This window comes from Dreissena polymorpha, chromosome 12 (genome assembly GCF_020536995.1).
Source record: "Dreissena polymorpha isolate Duluth1 chromosome 12, UMN_Dpol_1.0, whole genome shotgun sequence".
Classification (NCBI taxonomy): domain Eukaryota; kingdom Metazoa; phylum Mollusca; class Bivalvia; order Myida; family Dreissenidae; genus Dreissena; species Dreissena polymorpha.
Window position 1 is genome coordinate 35603619 of NC_068366.1, and position 22314 is coordinate 35625932.

Sequence of the window (22314 nt, forward strand, 5' to 3'; positions counted from 1 at the left end):
ATCATGGATTGTCCATGCTCTATCCCTTGTCATTACACAAAAGATCAAAGACCCCCTTCAGTCAGTCAGGGTCAAGGTCACATAATGGCCACCACTAACTCTCCAGTCACCTCTACTGGTGACATGTGCACTTGTTTCCCCTGACAAATGTATTGCAAGGTCACATGATGGCCATATGATGGTCACATCTCCTAAGTACACAATTGTCTGTTTCCCCAGACAACTAAAGTACAAGATCACATGATTGTCACCTCTTCTTCTCCAGTCACCTCTACGGGGTACACATGCACTTGTTTCCCCTAAAAACTATAGTATAAGGTCACATGAAGGTCACACAATGGTCACCTCTTCTTCCCCTGTCACCTCTTCTGGGAGCACATGCACTTGCTCCCCTGACAATTATAGTACAAGGTCACATGATGGTCACAAGGTCACATGATGGTCACAAGGTCACATGATGGTCACCTCTACTTCCCCTGTCACCTCCACTGGGTACACATGCACTTGTTTCCCCTGGCTACTGTAGTACACCTGACCGCGGCCAAACTCTGACATCAAGGGCTGACCATCAGTGTCCGAACTCTCATCATCTGTACTGGACAACCTTTCATCTTCTTCTGTTTAAGGGAAAATATTAAAACTACACTATGTTCATTCTAGTCTTTAATTTTTGCTACAAAATACGAGCAAAGATTGTAGGAACATGGAATGGAGCGGTGTTTAGCTCAAATGTTGAAAAGTATTACCCAACTTGTGCTTGGACATTTTCTATCAAAATGAGTGATTAAAGAGATTTAATCAATAAAGTGCTTTAATAAAATTTTAAAACATTAGTTTATAGTTAAGTTTAAACCTGTTAATTTTAGCTTGATTATTTAAAATGCTCTCGTATCTGTTCCCTGGGCCTAGAACCAGTACTTAGTGTCTTTTTGGGAAACCTTTAGAAGGTTCCTACAGTGGGGATTGAATGGTCTTTCGGCGGACACCATATACATTACACCACGGTGGCATTAGTTTATAACTTGACATTTGCAAAATATAAACAATATGCAGGCCAGGAGGACAAAGAGGGGATAATGCAAAAACTAGCTATTATTGCACTGTATTTTTTGCAAATATGTATGAAAGCTGAGAAAGAGTACGTTATCATTATCCAAATTAAGACTGAAACATGAGCATTCAAGGATGACAGGGTGCATTACATAAACATTTGTTGAACGTATGTAACTACAAGACATAGGCTAGTTCATACTAGAACTATTGTCCTGCAATAGTCTCATTGGCAACAAGTGACATCAATTACATTAGCAAAACTTACCACCTGTAGCTAATTGTATAAACATGGACAACTTTAGCCGAATCCAAAAATAACCTTTCCCATAAAGATTATCAAAGTCAAATACCTTGGCAAAATTTTATCCAAAACTTGACCAAAACATGCACCTTGTTTGGATATCTATTTATTTTTATATTCGCTAACCAAAAAAGATATCCTAAAATTGAAGATAACCAAAAGTCATCCACTGGATAAGAGTAATCCAGATTTATACAAGTGGCTGCATGTATTATTTCTCAGGTTTAAGAAGCACTTAATTCTGTACGGAAAACCTACTAAATGTATAGCTGTTTTTAATCAATCAAAATGTTCTTGTTAGCACTCATGAATGTAACATCTAGTAGATCACATCAATCCTCAATCATGTTGTACCTTTCATAATCTGCGGGTTGTACTTGAGAAGACTGACAGCTGGCAAGGGAAGGAACCCTGCTGTAAGGGGGATAACTTGTACACTGTGGGAGTAGCTCCCTCCTGACAGATGAAACACGCCTGAAATATAAGTCAATGAGTACCTGTAATCATTGCAGCTGCCACCTACTTCATGCCCTAGAGCCAGGAATTATCTGAAGCGTTGATTATATTTCCCAAGCCTTATCGGCTCCTGTTCACAGTTTGCAAAATGAAAATTTAAAAACATGTCAAAGATTTAAAAAAATGAAGCATTATAATGAAACTAGCAAAATTACTCACCTAATTACTAAGAAAACTTCTTAAAATATAGGCTCGCTTATTATTATGACTTTCAATGTACTCGATGACTGGCCATGTACCATCCACTTTGCTTTCATTACTCTCTTACCCATTGACTTTTCCACAACAATATACCCCTGCCTCTACCTGATGATTTTCCATGCACCTTCCAATTTGGGCCCCCCTCAAGTCTGTACATGATCTCCTGATCAGCCAGAGGCTTGACGGCTGACATCTGGGTCACATGGAGCTTGAAGGAGGACACCACACCTGTTTTGCACACCTTGTTGTCACCAGAGGGGCAGATATCTGCCTTCACTGTCAACAGCGTCTGCAATAATACAGGCAGGCACATGGTTTATATCTACATCATAATTAATATTTATGTTTAAATTTATTTGGTAATGACTATGGGACTGGGCATATTTTTAAATTAAGTGTTTTGATACTAATAATGGGTTCAACTCATTATTTTCTCAATAGCAGGCCATCAAAGCAAACATTTTCTACATTCTTACATATTACTCAAATAATACAATTACTAGTATCTCAAAATGGACTTTCTAGTTAATATGATAAGGTTGTCTGTACAAACAACTTATCTGTAGCTATGTGTTTCTATTAAAGTGCCAATGCAAAAAACACAATGTCAAACAGGCTATGTGGGTGATTGAATTATCCGACTGAAAAATGGAAGCTCACTTACTTGACATTAAATTGTGATCTTGACTTAGAACTTGAATGAAAGGCCCGGCCCACTTTGTATACAGTCAACAGTGAGTATGTTTTATTCCTTACCATATTTTTGTACACACCTGTTTACTTTTTATCAAGTATACAGGATCACAAAGTAATTATGTTTAAAACATATATATACAGTTAAAACCCGAAGGCTCGAACTTGGTTGGCTCAAATTTCCAGATGGCTGGAACTCTCCTCGAAGCACACATTTTTAATTGTTATATATTCATATACATTACTGTCTGATGGCTCAAATTCACAAGAGTAATATCATTGGGTTGCTTGAACTGTTTTCACAGTCCTGGTTACAGCTTTCACACATTCTTTTGTTTGTTTGGCTCAAACTAGCGTTGGGTCCATGAAGCTGTTAATCGATTAGGATCGCTTGATTAAAGGTAGGCCATAATTGTGAATGTCATCGACTAGAATGTTAATTGATTTGAATAAAAAAAATCATTTTGTATAAAATCTGGCGTTTTTTCGTAGATGCACAATTAGTATGGCTGGAACAGCTGCATCATAATATGTATATTTACAACTTGATGGAATAGAAATCATTATATCTATACTATAAATCATGAAAACAACACCGACTGACATCATGTCATTCTTTAAAAAAAAAAATACAAGTGAATAAATAAATACATGCAGAGCTGTTTAATATTTCAGCAATGTGTATATATATGTGTACCTGTGAAGCTACTTACATAAAAACATTCTGATACAATAAACATTGAATATTTGTTTGATTGTATGTATGTCTGTTTTGAAATATTTGGTTCTCATAAATTCAAAAGCAGAAACTAGTTCAGAGTTTTCGCAGTATGAATACTCTTCAACTGGAGATGTAATCTATTGATGATTCATGTTTATAGTAAACATAAATGTATGAGAAATTGGTTTACTCAAAATCCTGTTGGCTCAAACTTAAGCTGTTGGTCCCAAAGAGTTCAAGCCATCGGGTTTCGACTGCATGTAGAACTTCAAATATCTAAAGGGAATTTGTGAAATCCTGGCAACTTGTAGATTTTGCAACAAAGTTCAGCAATTTATGTATACAATGGTTTAATTAATTAATTAATTGGTAAGCTAACTTTCTATAAATACAGACCTGAAAGTCAGCCATTTTGAAGCTGTAGCGTAGTTGCCTCTCCTCTGCAGGCACCTCTAGGGGACTCATGTAGGCCGAGGTGAAGGTGAGATGTAGGGGAGGCAACTCAGGGGTGTTACACTTCAGCTGCCACACAAAGGAACAACTCTGCATGGAGACGATCTTCTGAAAAAAAATATTGTAACATGTATTGAAAAACAGAAGTACTACAGATGATACCACCAAGTTGACAATATGTTTCTTTGTACCATTTTGAATGTGATTAAAACAAAATTAAACAAGGGACAAAATTGTCACAAAACCAGGTTTTCAAATTGAAAAAAAAAGTCTGATAAAGGGAGACAACTCAAACTGAACTGATTGTTTATAATTAACCCCTTTTTTTAGTTGTGGCGACCTTGACCTTGGAGATATTGATGTAATTCTTTCCTGCGACACACCGTCCAATGATGGTGAACAAATGTGCCACATGATTTTAAAATATCACAATAAATTACATAGTTATGGCCCGAACAAGCTTATTTATGGCCATTTTTGACCTTTGAACTCAAAGTGTGACCTTGACCTTGGAGATATCGACCTAATTTTTTCGCGCGACACACTGTCTAATGATGGTAAACAAATGTGCCAAATGATTTTAAAATCTCACAATGAACGACAAAGTTATGGCCCGGACAAACTTGTCCCGCCAGCCTGCCCAACCGCCCGCCCGCCAATTCGCCAATCTAATTACCAGTTTTTTCCTTCGGAAAACCTGGTTAAATATACTTTTGGTTAAAAAAATAGTTTAAAAAAAAGTTAATAGTTGAAAACAAGGACTGTTTGTAAAACATTCATGCCCCCCATATGGGCTGTCAGTTGTAGTGGCAGCCATTGTGTGAATACGTCTTTTGTCAATGTGACCTTGACCTTTGACCTAGTGACCTGAAAATCAGTAGGGGCCATCTGCCAGTCATGATCAATGTACCTATGAAGTTTCATGATCCTAGGACTAATTATTCTTGAGTTATCATCAGGAAACCATTTTACTGTTTCGAGTCATTGTGATCTTGACCTTTGACCTAGTGACCTGAAAATTAATAGGGGTCATCTGTCAGTCATGATCAATGTACCTATGACGTTTCATGATCCTAGGCATCAGCATTCTTGAGTTATCATCCGGAAACCATTTTACTATTTCGAGTCACTGAGACCTTGACCTTTGACCTATTGACCTGAAAATCAATAGGGTTCATCTGCCAGTCATGATCAATGTACCTATGAAGTCTCATGATCCTAGGCGTAAGCATTCTTGAGTTATCATCCGGAGACCATTTTACTATTTCGAGTCACTGTGACCTTGACCTTTGACCTAGTGACCTGAAAATCAATAGGGGTCATCTGCCAGTCATGATCAATGTACCTATGAAGTTTCATGATCCTAGGCCTAAGCATTCTTGAGTTATCATTGGGAAACCATCTGGTGGACGGACTGACCGACCGACCTACCGACCGACGGACCAACATGTGCAAAACAATATACCCCCTCTTCTTCGAAGGGGGGCATAAAAATAGAGACACACAAGTTCAAGGTCATTGCAGTACATACCATGGGAACCAGAGGTTTATTTAGAAACACAAGTTCAAGGACATTGCAATACATACCATGGGAACCAGAGGTTTATTGAGACACACACGTTCAAGGTCATTGCAGTGCATACCATAATGACCAGAGGTTTATTTGGTAACACAAGTTCAAGGACATTGCAGTACATACCATGGAGACCAGAGGTTTATTGATACACACACGTTCAAGGTCATTGCCGTACATCCCATGGGGACCAGAGGTTTATTGATACACACAAGTTCAAGGTCATTGCCGTACATCCCATGGGGACCAGAGGTTTATTGATACACACAAGTTCAAGGTCATTGCAGTACATCCCATGGGGACCAGAGGTTTATTGATACACACAAGTTCAATGTCATTGCAGTACATCCCATGGGGACCAGAGGTTTATTGATACACACAAGTTCAAGGTCATTGCAGTACATCCCATGGGAACCAGAGGTTTATTGATACACACATGTTCAATGTCATTGCAGTACATACCATGGGGACCAGAGGTGTATTGAGTCACACAAGTTCAAGGTCATTGTAGTACATACCATGGGGACCAGATGTTTATTGATACACACATGTTCAAGGTCATTGCAGTACATACCATGGGGACCAGAGGTTTATTGAGACACACAAGTTCAAGGGCATTGCAGTACATACCATGGGAACCAGAGGTTTATTGAGACACACAAGTTCAAGGTCATTGCAATACATACCATGGGGACCAGAGGTTTATTGATACACACAAGTTCAAGGTCATTGCAATACATACCATGGGGACCAGAGGTTTATTGATACACACAAGTTCAAGGTCATTGCAGTACATACCATGGGGACCAGAGGTTTATTGAGACACACAAGTTCAAGGTCATTGCAGTACATACCATGGGGACCAGAGGTTTATTGAGACACACAAGTTCAAGGTCATTGCCATTGGTTGCCACAAGCGACCAGTCGGACAGCTGGAACTGTCCACCTCCCTGAGCATGAACTGTCAACTGGATGTACTTCCTGAAATCAGACATCAAACAACATGATTCTTGCTCAGGGAAAACTGGGTGATGCATGCACATAAAGTACTTATGGTATTTTTCCTTTAAAGGTTGTCTCTTATTTAGCAAAAATCCAGTTTTGGCAGAAAGTGTTGTCTCGGATTGCCCTGTGCAGACTGCAATGGCTTATCATGAGATATGACTTTAGGTGCATGCATAAAGCCTGGTTTTTACAGACTTGCGGATCATATTACAGAATAGTTTATTTGGGACAGATATATAACTGTTACTAACAAAATGCAATATCCTGAACTAGCTTACAGTCTATTATCTTGCAACAACAATATTATTTTATGAGGGAATTTTCTAACAATTCTAATTTTGATCTCTGATGATATTAATTGAATCCAAGTCAAGTTAATTGTTTGCCTTACGTGTTAAACTAAATAAAGCTGAGTGCATGTTCTTTCAACTAAACTACTCTATCAATCAAAGTCAAGCACACTATGTTTCTTACATGTCCCGGGCAGTATACAGTCTGTGTGTGACCTTGAAAGGGTTGACAAAGGTCAAGGTCATTATAAGCGGCCGTGGCAACCAGGAACAGTCAAAAACAATCTGAAATACACACAAAATTCTATAATCATTACATGACAATCAACATACATTTCAACATATTACATTTCAATGTTAAGAGATCTATACAGGTTATATTGCAACTGAAGCCTTATAAATCAATACAAGTCATGTCCTTTCAGACATCTGTTTCATGACCATGACCATGCATGTATGCTACCTGTTTAGACTAGAGTTTGTCAGAGAAGTGATCAATAACCCCAAAGTGACATGCAAGTCGTAACATTAAAATGAGATCCTGGGGCTTGGCATGATTTGACCCTATAGACAATATTTGAACAAAGTTTGTAGAGAACCACAATAAAATGTTACGCACCAAACATCAAACATGTATGCCTTGTGGTTTCAAGGAAAATTATTGTAATATAAGTTTTTTTTTCCTACACAAGTCTATGTTCAATATTTGACTCATAGCGTGGCCAGTTTTGACCCCAGGGTCATAATTATAGGAAAGTAAGAAGAATGCCAATATATATTTTAATAACTTACTGTAAGATTAAAATAACTGGACTTCGTAGTTTCAGAGAAATATATTTTTGCTTATTAAGTTCAGAGTAACAATAATTATTTTACATAAATTCCAAGATGAAAAAGGTGCATAATTCTTGTAAGTTTTAATGTAAAACATAAAACATTCACATGCACAACTTCATATAACTCCTCCAGAAAAACTTTATTTCTATGAACATACATCCATGGTGAATCTAGTATACCCATCTTTACTTGGGGATATAAAGTCCTTCATTCCTTGCAGTACATAAAGATGACTGACTAACAGACTGCATTTGCTTTAAAGCATTGAACCAACATTACTTACCTTATCATCCACTTTAAGACCACCTGTCACCATCGGCTGATGGAACACTCGCATTTTCCACTCAGCTTGTCCTCCCCTAGCAACCCCACCTAACAGTACAGTGTTGTCATGGGAGCTGGTTGTTATAGAGAGGTTCTCAGAGCCTGTGACCTTCACCTTGCTGTTGGGATCAATGGCCACATTGCCAGAGTAAATACACACTGTCACCTCCTGACCTATACCAGCCACGAGAGTTTCTGTACGAAGAAAATACATTTTTTAAAGTACTGGTACACAGGTCTAGATTCTAAACATTCATTTAAAATTTCTTTAATATTTACAGTCATCAGTATCCTGAACACATGCACAAAAATATAAATATATTAAAACTGTATTAACAAAATATATAGAGGATATTTGTTGGATCCGGTGGATTATTGCTTTTAATTCACGAGTGATCATAGAAAATATGTATTTTCTTTGATCACGAGTGAATTAAAATCGATAATCCACCGAATCCAACAATTTTTTTATTTTATTAAATGTATTTTTCACAGTTTATATATATTGTTCAAGAGATTAACTAAAGAATTTTGCTGGGATAATGACGTTATTTCGTCACAAAAAATGACGTCATTTCACAGAAACAATGAAAATTTTCGATAATTCTCACTGATAATTTTCACTGTTTGAAACAGTGAAATTATCAGCTTTAATTCACTGATATTTCTCTATAAACCACCAAAAAGCATTAAATAAATAGGCATGTACACTGCAGTTCCATTTAAATGTGACAGACCTGGCCCATTGATTCTGATTGTCATATGAGCATCCCCCTGAGAAATCGTGCATTAAGCCCAGTTTTCCCAGAATGCAGTCCATATAGCCAAAGCACAATGTAACCTGCACCAGGTGACTTCAGTCTGATTCCTTGACCTTAAAGAGCAAACATTAATTCCATTATGTGGTGATTTCAACAGACCTGGTATTATTTCACAGCGGGTCTCATCGCAGGTCACCATGACACTGAGGCCAGAGTTTGTGTCCTTGAGGAACTCCAGCAGACCGACCTTAACCCCAACCTGACCCGGGCTGTAGCAGCCAGCCAGCACCCCCTGAAACATACAACAAACCATCATCAAATCCGGCCTATGAAATTAGGCCTATTAAATAAGTCCTTTCAAATTGGGCCTAGCAAACTGGGCCTTTCAAACAAGGCCTATCAAACTGGGTCCATCAAACTGGGCCTTTAAAACTTGGCCTATCAAACAAGGTCTTTAAAATTGGGCCTATCAAACCAGGCCTATCAAACAAGGCCTTTCAATTAAGATTTTTCAAACTGGGCCTATCAAACAAAACTTTTCAAACTGGGCCTATGAAAATGTGCCTATCAAACAAGACCTTTACAAAAATCAAACTGGGCCTATCAAACTAGGCCTATCAAACTGGGCCTTTCAAACTGGGCCTATCAAACTGGGCCAATTAAACTGGGCCAATTAAACTGGGCTTATCAAACAAGACCTTTCAAACTGGGCCTATCAAACTGGGCCAATTAAACTGGGCTTATCAAACAAGACCTTTCAAACTGGGCCTATCAAACTTGGCCTTTAAAAAGGGCCTTTCAAACTGGGCGTATTAAACAAGGCCTATCAAACAAGGCCTATCAAACTGGGCCTTTAAAACTTGGCCTATAAAACTGGGCCTATCAAAAAGGACCTTTCAAACTAGGCCTTTAAAACAAGGCATGTGTTGTTAAGTGTTTCCATCTATAATCCTTGGTGCAAAATGTCAACGCTACAAAAGAATGTTGTTGTTGCCTGTTTTTGTTTGCTTCCCATTCTGCCTCTCTAGAATTGTCAATACAACAAGAGATGTGTTTGTCAGAAACACAATGCCCCTTATTGCGCCGCATTGAAGCCATATATTTGACCTTGAAGATGACCTTGACCTTTCACCACTCAAAATGTGCAGCTCCATAAAATACACATGCATGCCAAATATCAAAATGCTATCTTCAATAATGCAAAAGTTATTGCAAAACTTTAACCAATGAATGAATGATAGACAGACCGGCCAAAAACAATATGCCCCTGATCTTTCGATCCAGGGACATAAAAAGAGTTATTTTGTTTCTGAGATTAAAAATATTCTTACAAATATTCAATAGCAAATTATGGTCTTTTTACACATTAATATATGCTACTTTTCATGGTTTATAAAAAGCTTATTAACATACTTACCTCAAAGTTCAAGGTCACAGTGTTTTCCCCCTGTTTCAGCACAACCCCAGTGACTGCAGCCTGCTGTGATGTGACATCTTTCTTGACTGTGTCGTCTGTGGGCTTCAAGATCCCACCAGAGCTGTCATTTCGCTTCAACAACTCATGTGAGTTCATACATAATATCCCTGCCAACACTGGCTCCTCCAGCGTTCCTTCAAACAGAGCACGTAAACTGATCTCTGTTGGGGTTTGCTTGTTTAGGTTGACGTTAGTAAGGTTCATCACATGTCTATTGTCTAAGCTGGAGTTACTGGCTTGTCTGATCACAGGTGATTTCAGTTTGTGAATTCTTCTGTCTGAGAATTCAGACACACTTTCAACCAATGTCAGCCATATTGAGTCACATGTCAAGTCACATGGCCCCTGGTTGTCAATGGTAACAGTGATCTGAAAAGCCTCATCAACTCCTACTTTTGATTGGCTGATCCTTGAAACATCTATCTTCAACAGTGGCGATGCTTTCAATAGCATGGTTCCAGCTTAAACACAAACGAAGAAGCAAGTTCATAGTTTTCATAAGCAACCATAGGTCTGCAATCAGAAGAAAAAGCATGAAAGTGATTAGAGAGTAACTTTTTTAATAATTTTTATACATAAAAACATCAATATGCTAAAAAACAAACACTCCACTTACAAAATAAAATTATCATAAATGTCATTGAGGAATGATGCACAATATTGAATGACTTTTGATTTGAGAGAAACCGAACAAAAGTCATAAAAGCCTACGTTAAGTAGGCAGTCAACGGCTGTACAGTTAGCGATATATTTGGTAAGGTATACCTGATTCAATACTCATTCCCAATGCATGTGAGTCTGGATGGTGGTCACCTTACCGGACAAGTGGGGTTTCCACTGGGTACCCAGGCTCGCCCCCCAACACAACATTACGCCAAAATTTAAAATATTTCAGTAACAACTGTATAGCAGGATTTTGCAACTATAATTCAAACTTTGTCCCAACTTTCATGAGTCTTATAAGCTAATTATGTAGGAGTGCTGGGACACACTCCTGGTCCACACATAATGCAGCAACGGTTGAGGAAGGACCTCATAAACCTTGAAATACAAACACACAGCCCGTTGGTGTCTCACCATTGGAGCTCCTTGCCAGCTGCATCACGTTGTTCATGTGTTCCAGCCTGTCTCGAGTCTCCAGCAGGGAGCTACCTGCCACCTGGCAACCTGTCTTCACGTATCTGACACACAGATCAGGATCATAATGGATATACACTGTATTTGGTACAGACAAACACGATTTTCAAAATAAGGTTTCAATAAAATTGAAATAATTTGGAATCATGGAGTACCAATTTCTTGCAATCTGAATTGCAGGCATATTTGCAAGATCTTAAATTCGTCGAGTGTCAATTCTGGAAAACAAAGTGTTTTATTTTTCTAACTTATATGACCAATTGATTGATGTCACAGCCGATTTGGAAAAACGCAAATATTACAGATGCCTTGTTTATTGCATTAAAAAAAAGGCACCGGTTGGTGCTGGATTAGACTTTAAAGGATACTTGTGATGTATGCCGGTCTGGTACTGGCACTGTGCCAACTCCAAGCAGGCCATGTCCCTCAACTTCGTCCATCCTTCCTTGTGGTAGCTGGTCATGGCGTCAAGGAGGAAATTTTCAGCCTTCTGAGGCTCCCCAAGCTTCCTGTTTGTATAAACTCAACATTTATGACTTTTATGAACTTCTGACTATAAATCAGGTGTAGCAAAAAATCAGGGTAAGCGAAAAATCATCGAAAGCGAAAAATCAGGGGTAGTAAAACTCTATTGTCCATGTTGTCTAAAAGCATGAATAGCCAAGTGAAAATTGGACAGAATCTCCTATACACTTGCTTATGGCCAAATTTGAAATAGCTTTTTAAAAACAGACATGTAAGCCAATATATGAATTCGCCACCATTTAGATGTTTTATGTAGTGAGAATTACAATATCATCATTACAAATATTAAACATTTTTTTATTAAAATCAATGTTATTTGGTTAGCATTGTAAAAAAGCCCTTATGTACTGTTTATTAATCCCAATTTTACGATTCCTAAAATAAGCAATTTTCTAAAAAAAATCTGAAGAATGTTGTTGAACTTGTTTTCTTCACTTCCACTAAATGGACTCTCTTGAGATATGATGTTTTATTTTGATCCCTTCAATACTTTTTATAAGAAGTGCGGCAGGATGACAAACAGAAGGATTCAAAAACCCTCTTTTCATCTATGAAATAATATGCATGGAAGTCAACATGAATAGTTCCATAAGTACATACATGTAGAAGTCAGCCAGATTCTTGCCTATGAGTCGTGCAGATCTGAATCTGCCGATGTGCTTGAATGTCCCCATGGCAAGTTCCGACTGCTCCTGTAGGAATACAGCATATGTACAATGGAGACGCGCTGTGGGAAAATGGGCTTAATGCACGTGCATAATTCCTTGTCCCAGATTAGCCTGTGCAGCCTGCATAGGAGAATCTGGGACATTACTAACCACAAGAACTAGATTTTTATTTAAAAGAGACCTTTAAACAAACAATGCCAATGAAGCAGAAAGTGTTTCTATTACTAGCCGGTACAGGCTAATCTGGGATGACAGTTTCACCATCAGCTATTGTCATAGACACACAAACCAACATCCTGGTGATTTTGGATTTTTTCTAATGAATTTTTTTATTACCGGTACCCAAAACTGGCAAAAGAATAAGTGTAACAGTACATTGCTTTTGAAAATTGGTAAACCAATTTTGCTTTAACTAGCACATTTTTGTCAGACAAACAAAATATAATCCTCATTGTGTTCATTAATCATACCACCTTTCTTGAACCACACATTAAGGTTTCTTAGAAAGTCAGACAGACATACTGTTTACCTCAAGTTACTCTAGTGAAATTGTAAAGAGGTTAAAACATTAACTAAAATTGATGCATTCCCTGAAGTCAGACTGCTACACAACTGAGAGCTCCTAGTCAGTAGCACTCTGGATCAGCAGACGATTTATTTCATAAATCAATCTCTGGGTTAATGGTCGCCATCTTATGAACTACTTTCAAAAATACAACAACAACAATATAGAAGTCAATTTTATATACGAAAATTTGAAAAATTGAGTACATGTGTCACGGTTGTTGAATGAGATAGTGTTATGTTCAACTGTGTAGATCTACGAACGCATTTGAACTGGTAGTGGAATTGTTGGTGGAAATGGAATTTAGAAATATATCTAATAATTCATCATCGTGTAGAATTATCATCAGCATCATTTCTGTGGAACATTGTAATATTAAAAATACACGTGTTTCATAGCTATGGTGCTTTTGACATAGTTCACAAACCATCAACACTGAAATAATTCCTGCACACAGGTAAAGTAAATAATTGAATTTGTGCAGAATGTTTATTATTTTTTTTACAAATTATCATTTATTTTAACCAATTTATTTTAGATAGATTGCACTGAAACTTAAATTTTAAAGCTTAGTAAGACACTAAAGCCAGTTTCCTGAGTAATACTTGTTCAGAGTATAGCAGGCTCATGCTGCCTCTGATTTATTTGACCTCTGCCTTTAACCTGGTTCGCTTTGATTTCAGGTGTTTAGCCCCCCTATCAACAAGGTTTTCTCGATCCTATCTGTACTTATTCATTTTGTTTAAAGATTTTGAGAACCCTCACTTAGTGCCAGTGGGAATAAAACAGGGACCTTCTAATATCTAGATGAACACATCCAATATGCCAGCAACACTTTATAATCAATAACAATAATAATTGATGATTCTGTTTTTTTTAATAACTACATTTCTAATTTACCAAAACTATGTGAAACACATGTTTATGCCCCCGAAGGAGGGCATATAATGATCGCACTGTCCGTCTGTCTGTCTGTCCGTCACACTTAGCGTTTAGGTTTCGAAAAATGCTCATAACTTCTATGTCGCTTCAGATGAAATATTCATATTTGGTATGCATGTGTATATGGACAAGGCCTTTCCATACGCACACAAATGTTGACCCCTTTGACTTTGATCTTGAACTTAGGGGTCCGCGTCTAGGTTTTGAAAAATGCATTTAGGTTTCGAAAAATGCTCAAAACTTCTATCAAAGCGTTTATCGCTGGCATATGTCATCCTATGGATAAAGCACTTAATTGTTTTTTTGCTACTGTCCTCTGCACAAACCATGATATATCTGCATATGCATCCAATCAAATCAGTAAAACTTACTGTAACTTAATTACAGTAACTTTATTGCATGTTAACTTTTCAACAATATATATATATATATGTTATATATAACAAATCTTGACAAAAAAACACACATCAAACTTCACATTCTTTTAGTAAATTATAGGCTTTAATTGGTATTGTGACATTGACACCACTCATGCATGCGACTATACAATTATACAAGTTACAACTATGGGACACATTATTTATGAGAAATTCCAATACATCACCATATCATCTCAGATTAAAGGCACATAATCTAGTGCTTTTTTGCTGCCATTTTTACTATTACACATTTTTTCATTTTATGTTATTTATGTTATTGATTTTGTTTCTAAATTAACAAAGCAATCATGTTAAACTTTTGAAGAGAGATGTTGTCTTGTAAATAATGAAAATATAATCACTACAAAGTGAAAAAAATTCAGTTGAATACTGTGACCACTGAAGATTTGCCAAATAGCAATTCCAATCATGAATTAAATTAAAGGGGCCTTTTCACAGATTTTGGCATGTTTTGTAGTTTGTCATTAAATGCTTTCTATTGATAATGTAAACATTTGCTCTAAAAAGCTCCAGTAAAAAATTAAGAATAAAATTCAAAAAAGAAAAAAAAGTAACCCTCAACAGGGCTTGAACCACTGACCCCTGGAGTTCTGGCGTAAAATGTCTCGTTCTCAGACCCCCTCGCCCAACCTTCCGCATACAATGCACGATGTATTTTTTTACTATATATAAGTAATCCTTGTAGTTTCACAAAATATAACACAAAACAGAACTCTCCAAATTATTCAATTGTTTCGCGTTGCAACGCTTTATAATTTTCAAGTTTTTAAATTGTCAAAAGATGCATGTAATAGCTATATTAGAGCATGGTAAATGTTAAGTATTACTGTTTCCTCATAACTATCATAACTAAATCGAAAATTTGCGAATCTGAAACAACTGTTTTAAATTTGGTCAATGTACCAAAACGTGAAAAGGCCCCTTTAAATACAAGTAAGATGAAAGTCTGCCTATGGGATCCCAGTTAAGCCTGTTTTGTCAAATCTGCACATTTGCCCTTGGCCATGTAAAATTGGGGACTAAATACCATCAAGTCATGTAAAAAGGAGCAGGGTGTAGCACGCTGCTATTTATCTCTTGAGCTTTCACATGAATTGTACGGGTAATTTTCATACAACAAATTATATTATATAGTGTAATGATAAAGCATATGAGCACAAATAATATCTCTAACTAGTGGTGCAAAAATCATTTAAGTGTCACATTTCAAAAGAAAATTTATATAAAAGGTATTATAAATTGTTTAAACGTTATTAAAAGATGATTTCAATTCACTAAAGCATTTAATTACATGAAAAAAGTGTATTTAATGTCCATTACATGTAACAGTATTGGCATTGTATTTATCTGCATTTAATGTGCATTTAATACACTTAAAAATGCAGACAAGATACACTTCTAACAGAAAAAAATGTTGTTGTTTTCTGCATTTGTCCAGCATTAATACTCTTAAAGTGTATTTTTTATCATCCAAAATACACTTTACCAGAAAAAAGGTATGTTAAAATCATTTTAAGTTTGTTTTAAGTATATTTTCAAATGCATTAAGACACTCTTTTGCAAAAAACGTCATACAAAACCTTGGAAAAATACTGTGTATTAATAATTGAAGTTTTGTATGTGCATCAAATACAGTGTCAAATTCATACCAGTGCCTATTTAGTAGCAGTAGGCCTTATATGGTCTACTTGTGGTAGAAATAATGCATTGTGTATACTAGTAAATACAACATACATTTCTTTAAAAATATAGCTTCCCATACAGTTCAATACAATGTTCGATTAACTACACTATGCAAAGTTGGAATATGACATCAAGCTTGAAATAATATTTTCAATAATGTATAATATGCTGTTTTAATTTATAAGTGAAATAGACACTTGCATATGAAAACTGATTTTACATCAAAACTAAATTTTTAATTTGATTTTTAAATACTCAAACAATGAAACCCGTGTCCATGCTTGCATGAACACAGTTTATAAATGCTGTCAGAATGATAAAATATGCAATTACTATAAATACAAATGCCAGATAAGTGCTTTTTGTACTAAAAAAATCGAATGAATATTAATATAATACATTCTTAATATGTAATTAACTGTTTATATCTGAACAAATCACAAAATATTTATATATTTATTAAAATTCACATAAATCATATTTCAAAAACACATAGTTACTTCATATCCTTTCACACAATGAAAAAAAATTGCACAGTTTATGATTTTTATTGATTCTTCATTAATTTATACATGTATCATTTTTTAATCTTGATGCATCTTCAATTGTATTATAAACATCCAAATCTGTTTTAACAATTATAATATATTAAGATTAAGGCTGAGTCAGTAAACTAATTATCCCTAATTTCTGCAGTACTTGCAGACAAACAAGGAATACTGCTGTGATATTAATTTATGAAATGGGATATTAATTTGGCTTCAATAGAAACAAATCAAAGCATAAACATGTGTATATACATGTATATTAGTTAAACTAAAATTTATTGACCATTGATAAAAGATATTATAATATATGTATATATATACTTGTAAAATGAAAATTAAATATGTATGTTTCTATTACATCATTTAAGACTTTTATTTTCAGACAAAGTAGAGTGAAGATTAAAACAGTATCCAATTGTAACAGTCAATTTTGGGAAATTCAACCTTAGAATTATGTTCTGTGTTGGTCAATGCCATAATTGGTATAACATCTATATTGAACTGGAAGTTTTCTTTGTTTTAAATGATAACATTTGCTTGGTCAGCCATAATTGTAACACTTTAGTGGTCTTTTTACACTGTAGTTTTCTCACTGACTGTGGGTTTGTTCTGAGAATGAGCCACACCAAAGTACATGTATCATTGGGGAGATGAGTTGTCAATTTTATGCTTATCAGTCTTTCATAATCCAGTACACAGGGAAAGTCTCGATTTTTTTATGCCTTCCTTCGAATTAAAGGGGGCATATAGTGATCGGACTGTCCGTCTGTCTGTCTGTCTGTCTTTCCATCACACTTTGCGTTTAGGTTTCGAAATATGCTCATAACTTCTATGTCCCTTGAGATATAACCTTCATATTTGGTATGCATGTGTATATGGACAAGGCCTTTCCATACGTTCACAAATTTTACCCCTGTGACCTTGACCTTGAACTTAGGGTCCGCGTTTAGGTTTTGAAATCTGCGTTTAGGTTTTGAAAAATGCTCAATACTTCTATGTCCCATGAGATATAACCGTCATATTTGGTATGCATGTGTCTATGGACAAGGCCTTTCCATACGCACATAAATTTTGACCCCTGTGACCTTGACATTGAACTTAGGGTCCGCGTTTAGGTTTCGAAATCTGCGTTTAGGTTTCGAAAAAAGCTCATAACTTCTATCAAGCGTTTATATGGGGCATAAGTCATCATATTGTGACAGCTCTTGTTACTATATACTATATATACTAACGTTAGTATATATAGTATATAGTAAAAAATCGAGACTTTTCCCTGTATACCAGTATACCTGTTATAAGTGAATTTGTAACTAATAATCACACAATATACACAATTAAAATTGTATGCATTTAGATTTATTTAGTACTGCACATAAATCATTTTCCAAAACTATGTAGCAACATTATATTATGTAATGCTGCAATACTAAAATAATTAAAGGTTGCTGATGTGTAACGGATGTGGTGTCCACCTAATGATTTGGAGGTCACTGGTTTGATCCCCAGTGTGGGAGCATTAAGAAATCTCCAAGAGACACCAAAGTACTGGTTCTAGGCCCAGGAAACGAACTCAAGAGCATTTCAAATACATGTACGTAGTTAGTACTTTAAATTTAATGGAACTAAAAATAGGTTAAAACTAAAAACTGAAACCCTTATTCATACATTTTATTTTGAATCAAGCAAATGTGGAAATTTATTAAAATAATGAGTAAAATTTAAAAATTCTAATTTAAAGTAATAATGATAATATAAGCTTTTTTCAATTTTAAGAATAGTAAATGATGATAATGATATGATTCTAAATTACCTAAATGATAATAATAACACATGAAATGTTATAATTTATGAAAAAACGTTTTAATTTATCAATTTCATGGTATTTACAACCAGATGCAGCTAATTATATCAGAACCGTGCATTAATTATATTAATGATCAACCCAGACATTTGTAGTGATTTATGGTCACTATTTTGATTAACGTTCTATACATGACCTGTCATCAAAGGTATTTTTTAGCCAGTACTACAATCGGCAATGATAGTCTAGTCTGTATTGCATGCATATTCTATCGTCTCTGATCGATTCGCTTCCTCAAACTGAACATATATTTAATGTTTACATAGCGTAACGTAATGCATACAGTTTTCACTTTCGGTTTGGTTGGTTTTGTAATTGCATCTTAAAAAATGGAAAATATGGTGATTAAATAATAATAGAAAAGTAAATCATTTGGATAATAGGTCAAAATGCAAAACAAATGAACGTTAATAGGGCTCTTAATATCAAAGTTTCGATTAAAAGTTTGGCGCTAGTTCAACGCGCATCGTTTAAAGCCTCATAACAATAGACTGATAACCTTTTGGGTAGTAAAGTAGTAATACAAGGCAAGATGGCGACCGTTGGCCACGAGGCCTATCTTACGGAGGAATCCGAGATAGCCGATGTATCACGATTGAGTCAGTAGATGTGTTCTGGGGTTCTGGGAAAAACTGGGCTTAATGTGTAAAGTGTCATACAAGATTAGCCTGTGTAGACTGCTGAAGTAGATGACTATTTCCGCTTTTATAACATTTTGCTTTTAAGAAGGTCTCTTATATGCAAAATCCTGTTCAGGCTGAAAAAGTTGTTTCTGATTGGTATGTGGCACAAGCTAATCTGCCACAACACTTTACCAACATGCATATAGCCTATTTTGGCACAGAGCAAGGATAAATTTATTACACAAAAAATACCAAAACAAGCCGAAAGTGTTGTCACTTATTAATCTGGGACGACACTGATACACATGCTGGGACGACACTAAACACATGCTGGGACGACACTATACACATGCTGGGACGACACTATAACACATGCCTGGGACGACACTTTACACATGCTGGGACGACACTATACACATGCTGGGACGACACTATACACATGCTGGGACGACACTATACACATCATGGGACGACACTATACACATGCTGGGACGACACTATACACATGCTGGTGACGACACTATACACATGCTGGGACGACACTATACACATCATGGGACGACACTATACACATCATTGGCACGACACTACACATGCTGGGACGACACTATACACATGCTGGGACGACACTATACACATCATGGGACGACACTATACACATGCTGGGACGACACTATACACATGCTGGGACGACACTATACACATGCTGGGACGACACTATACACATGCTGGGGACGACACTAACACATCATGGGACGACACTATACACATCATGGGCACGACACTATAACACATCATGGCACGACACTATACACATGCTGGGACGACACACTATACACATGCTGGGACGATACTATACACATGCTGGGATGACACTATACACATGGCTGGACGGACACTATACACATGATGGACGACACTATACACATGCTGGGACGACACTATACACATGCTGGGACGACACTATACACATGACTGGGACAACACTAATACACATGCTGGGATGACACTATACACTGCTGGGACGACACTATTCACATGATGGGACGACACTATACACATGCTGGGACGACACTATACCACTGCTGGACGACACCGATAACCCATGTCTGGGACGCACACTATACACATGATGGGACGACACTATACACATGCTAGGGATGACACTATACACCATGCTGGGACGACACTATACACATGCTGGGACGACACTATACACATGCTGGGACGACACTATACAAATGCTGGGACGACACTATACACATGATGGGACGACACTACACACCATGCTGGGATGACACTATACACATGCTGGGACGGACACTATACACATGCTGGGACGACACTATACACATGCTGGGGACGACACTTACACATGCATTAAGCCCCGTTTTCCCAGAACGCTGCTGTCATTTTTCTCACCAGGTAGATCTTCTGAAAGGCCTCTCTGGATGACAAAGCCTCCCTCAGCTTATCACTGGGGGCTCGGTGAGGGGCCTCCCCTTCTGAAATTATCAGACACACAAATGATACCACAGTTCTACCCTGTGAGGGGGTCTCATCATCTGTACAATCAGAAACTAAAATGATACCACAGTTCTACCACAGCTTGCTTTTATGAGTTTATTTCAGGAGAAAAAGCACTGAAACATGGATGCAAAAAATCAATACCGCAAATGCTTATTAAAAAATGCGTTACATCAAAAATCAATTAAGGATTGATTAAATAACAAAACAGTTATTTTGGTCAAAAACTTATTTTCATAAATATTTCTTTAGCAATTACTATTTCGATCAAACATGTTCATTCCTTTAACATTTGAAGACCATTTTGTCATATTTTCAGCGGCTAAATTGACTTTTATCCTAAATGAACTTTTTAATGATAACACTTATAAACACCAACTAAGTGTTTCAACATAAATACTAAAATGATTACCTTATATACAAATAGTGTAGCAGTTTTGCTATATATGTACCCAAAACCTCAATTGTTTCAGAAACCAAATATATTTGGCTTTTTTAAAGTAAAATAAAGTATTTATATGATCAAATCGCCAAAATTCCAATTAGAAACCCATTTTGTATGTGAAAAAAAATTGATAAAATATAGTTGACTGAATCTAATTGAAACTATGAAAATATTTCCTTTAAGCTGGGAATTTGGCTAAACTAAGTCTTTAATGGCTAATCAGGGACAACATTTCTGCCTATACTAGATATTTGTTTAGAAGATACCGCCTTGAAACAAAACATTTCATAAAACTGGAAAGAGTCGTCCCTGATTAGGTCATGGGGAATTCACATGAGACGCCACTTAACGCACATGCATTAAGCCCAGTTTTCCTAGGCCAGGATCCTACCCCTCGAGTTCCTCTGTTGAAGGTTCTAGCCCCATCCCTGCTGTGAGGTGACCACTCTGTCCAGCTGGGTAGAGGTGGGGGTCCAGATCCGCACCTGGCATCAGTCCCACAGCTCCCCCGCTTGTGTAACTGACAGAGATCGAACTGAGTCCAAAAGATTCATTTCATAGAGGATATTTGCTGGATCTGGTGTAATAACGATTTTATAATAACAAGTGAATTAAAATTAATATTCCAACAAATCCAACACATTTTCTTTTAATATTATGCTTTAATGATTATTTTTGTATTTTTGCTGAAATAATGACATCGTAACTTCATGAATATAATTCAATAGAACATTATGACAATTAAATATTTCAAGCCTAACTGTGGCACCCATAAACATGACATCTGTTATCTATTTAAAGCCTAACATGGCACCCACAAACATGACATCTGTTATCTATTTCAAGCCTACATGGCACCCACAAACATGACACTTGTTATCTATTTCAAGCCTAACATGGCACCCACAAACATGACCTGTTATCTATTTCAAGCCTCACATGGCACCCACAAACATGACAACCAGTTATCTATTTCAAGCCTAAAATTGCACCCATAACATGACATCTGTTATCTATTTCAAGCCTAACATGGCACCACAAACATGACAACTGTTATCTATTTCAAGCCTAACATGACACAAACATGACATCCGACAAACTGACATCTGTTATCTATTTCAAGCCTAACATGGCACCCACAAACA

At 36.5% G+C, this 22314-nt stretch overlaps 2 protein-coding genes across 2 annotated transcripts in view; one reads left to right on the forward strand and one right to left on the reverse strand.

Annotated features, from left to right (window-relative positions):
- Positions 1 to 22314, forward strand: part of LOC127853018 (adhesion G-protein coupled receptor D1-like) — a 155525-nt gene that overhangs the window by 105625 nt on the left and 27586 nt on the right. The gene's annotated exons all lie outside the window — the stretch shown is intronic.
- LOC127852521 (trafficking protein particle complex subunit 10-like) overlaps positions 451 to 22314 on the reverse strand; it is a 22760-nt gene continuing 896 nt past the window's right edge. The window contains exons 2-15 of the mRNA XM_052386478.1: positions 21613 to 21704; positions 20620 to 20777; positions 12468 to 12559; positions 11711 to 11851; positions 11283 to 11386; positions 10146 to 10666; positions 8888 to 9020; positions 7927 to 8162; positions 6991 to 7091; positions 6366 to 6492; positions 3882 to 4046; positions 2177 to 2360; positions 1709 to 1828; positions 451 to 617 (exon numbers count right to left, since the gene is read on the reverse strand). Coding sequence (XP_052242438.1) covers positions 451 to 617; positions 1709 to 1828; positions 2177 to 2360; positions 3882 to 4046; positions 6366 to 6492; positions 6991 to 7091; positions 7927 to 8162; positions 8888 to 9020; positions 10146 to 10666; positions 11283 to 11386; positions 11711 to 11851; positions 12468 to 12559; positions 20620 to 20777; positions 21613 to 21704 — 2341 coding nt within the window. The remainder of the gene's footprint in view (positions 618 to 1708; positions 1829 to 2176; positions 2361 to 3881; positions 4047 to 6365; positions 6493 to 6990; positions 7092 to 7926; positions 8163 to 8887; positions 9021 to 10145; positions 10667 to 11282; positions 11387 to 11710; positions 11852 to 12467; positions 12560 to 20619; positions 20778 to 21612; positions 21705 to 22314) is intronic.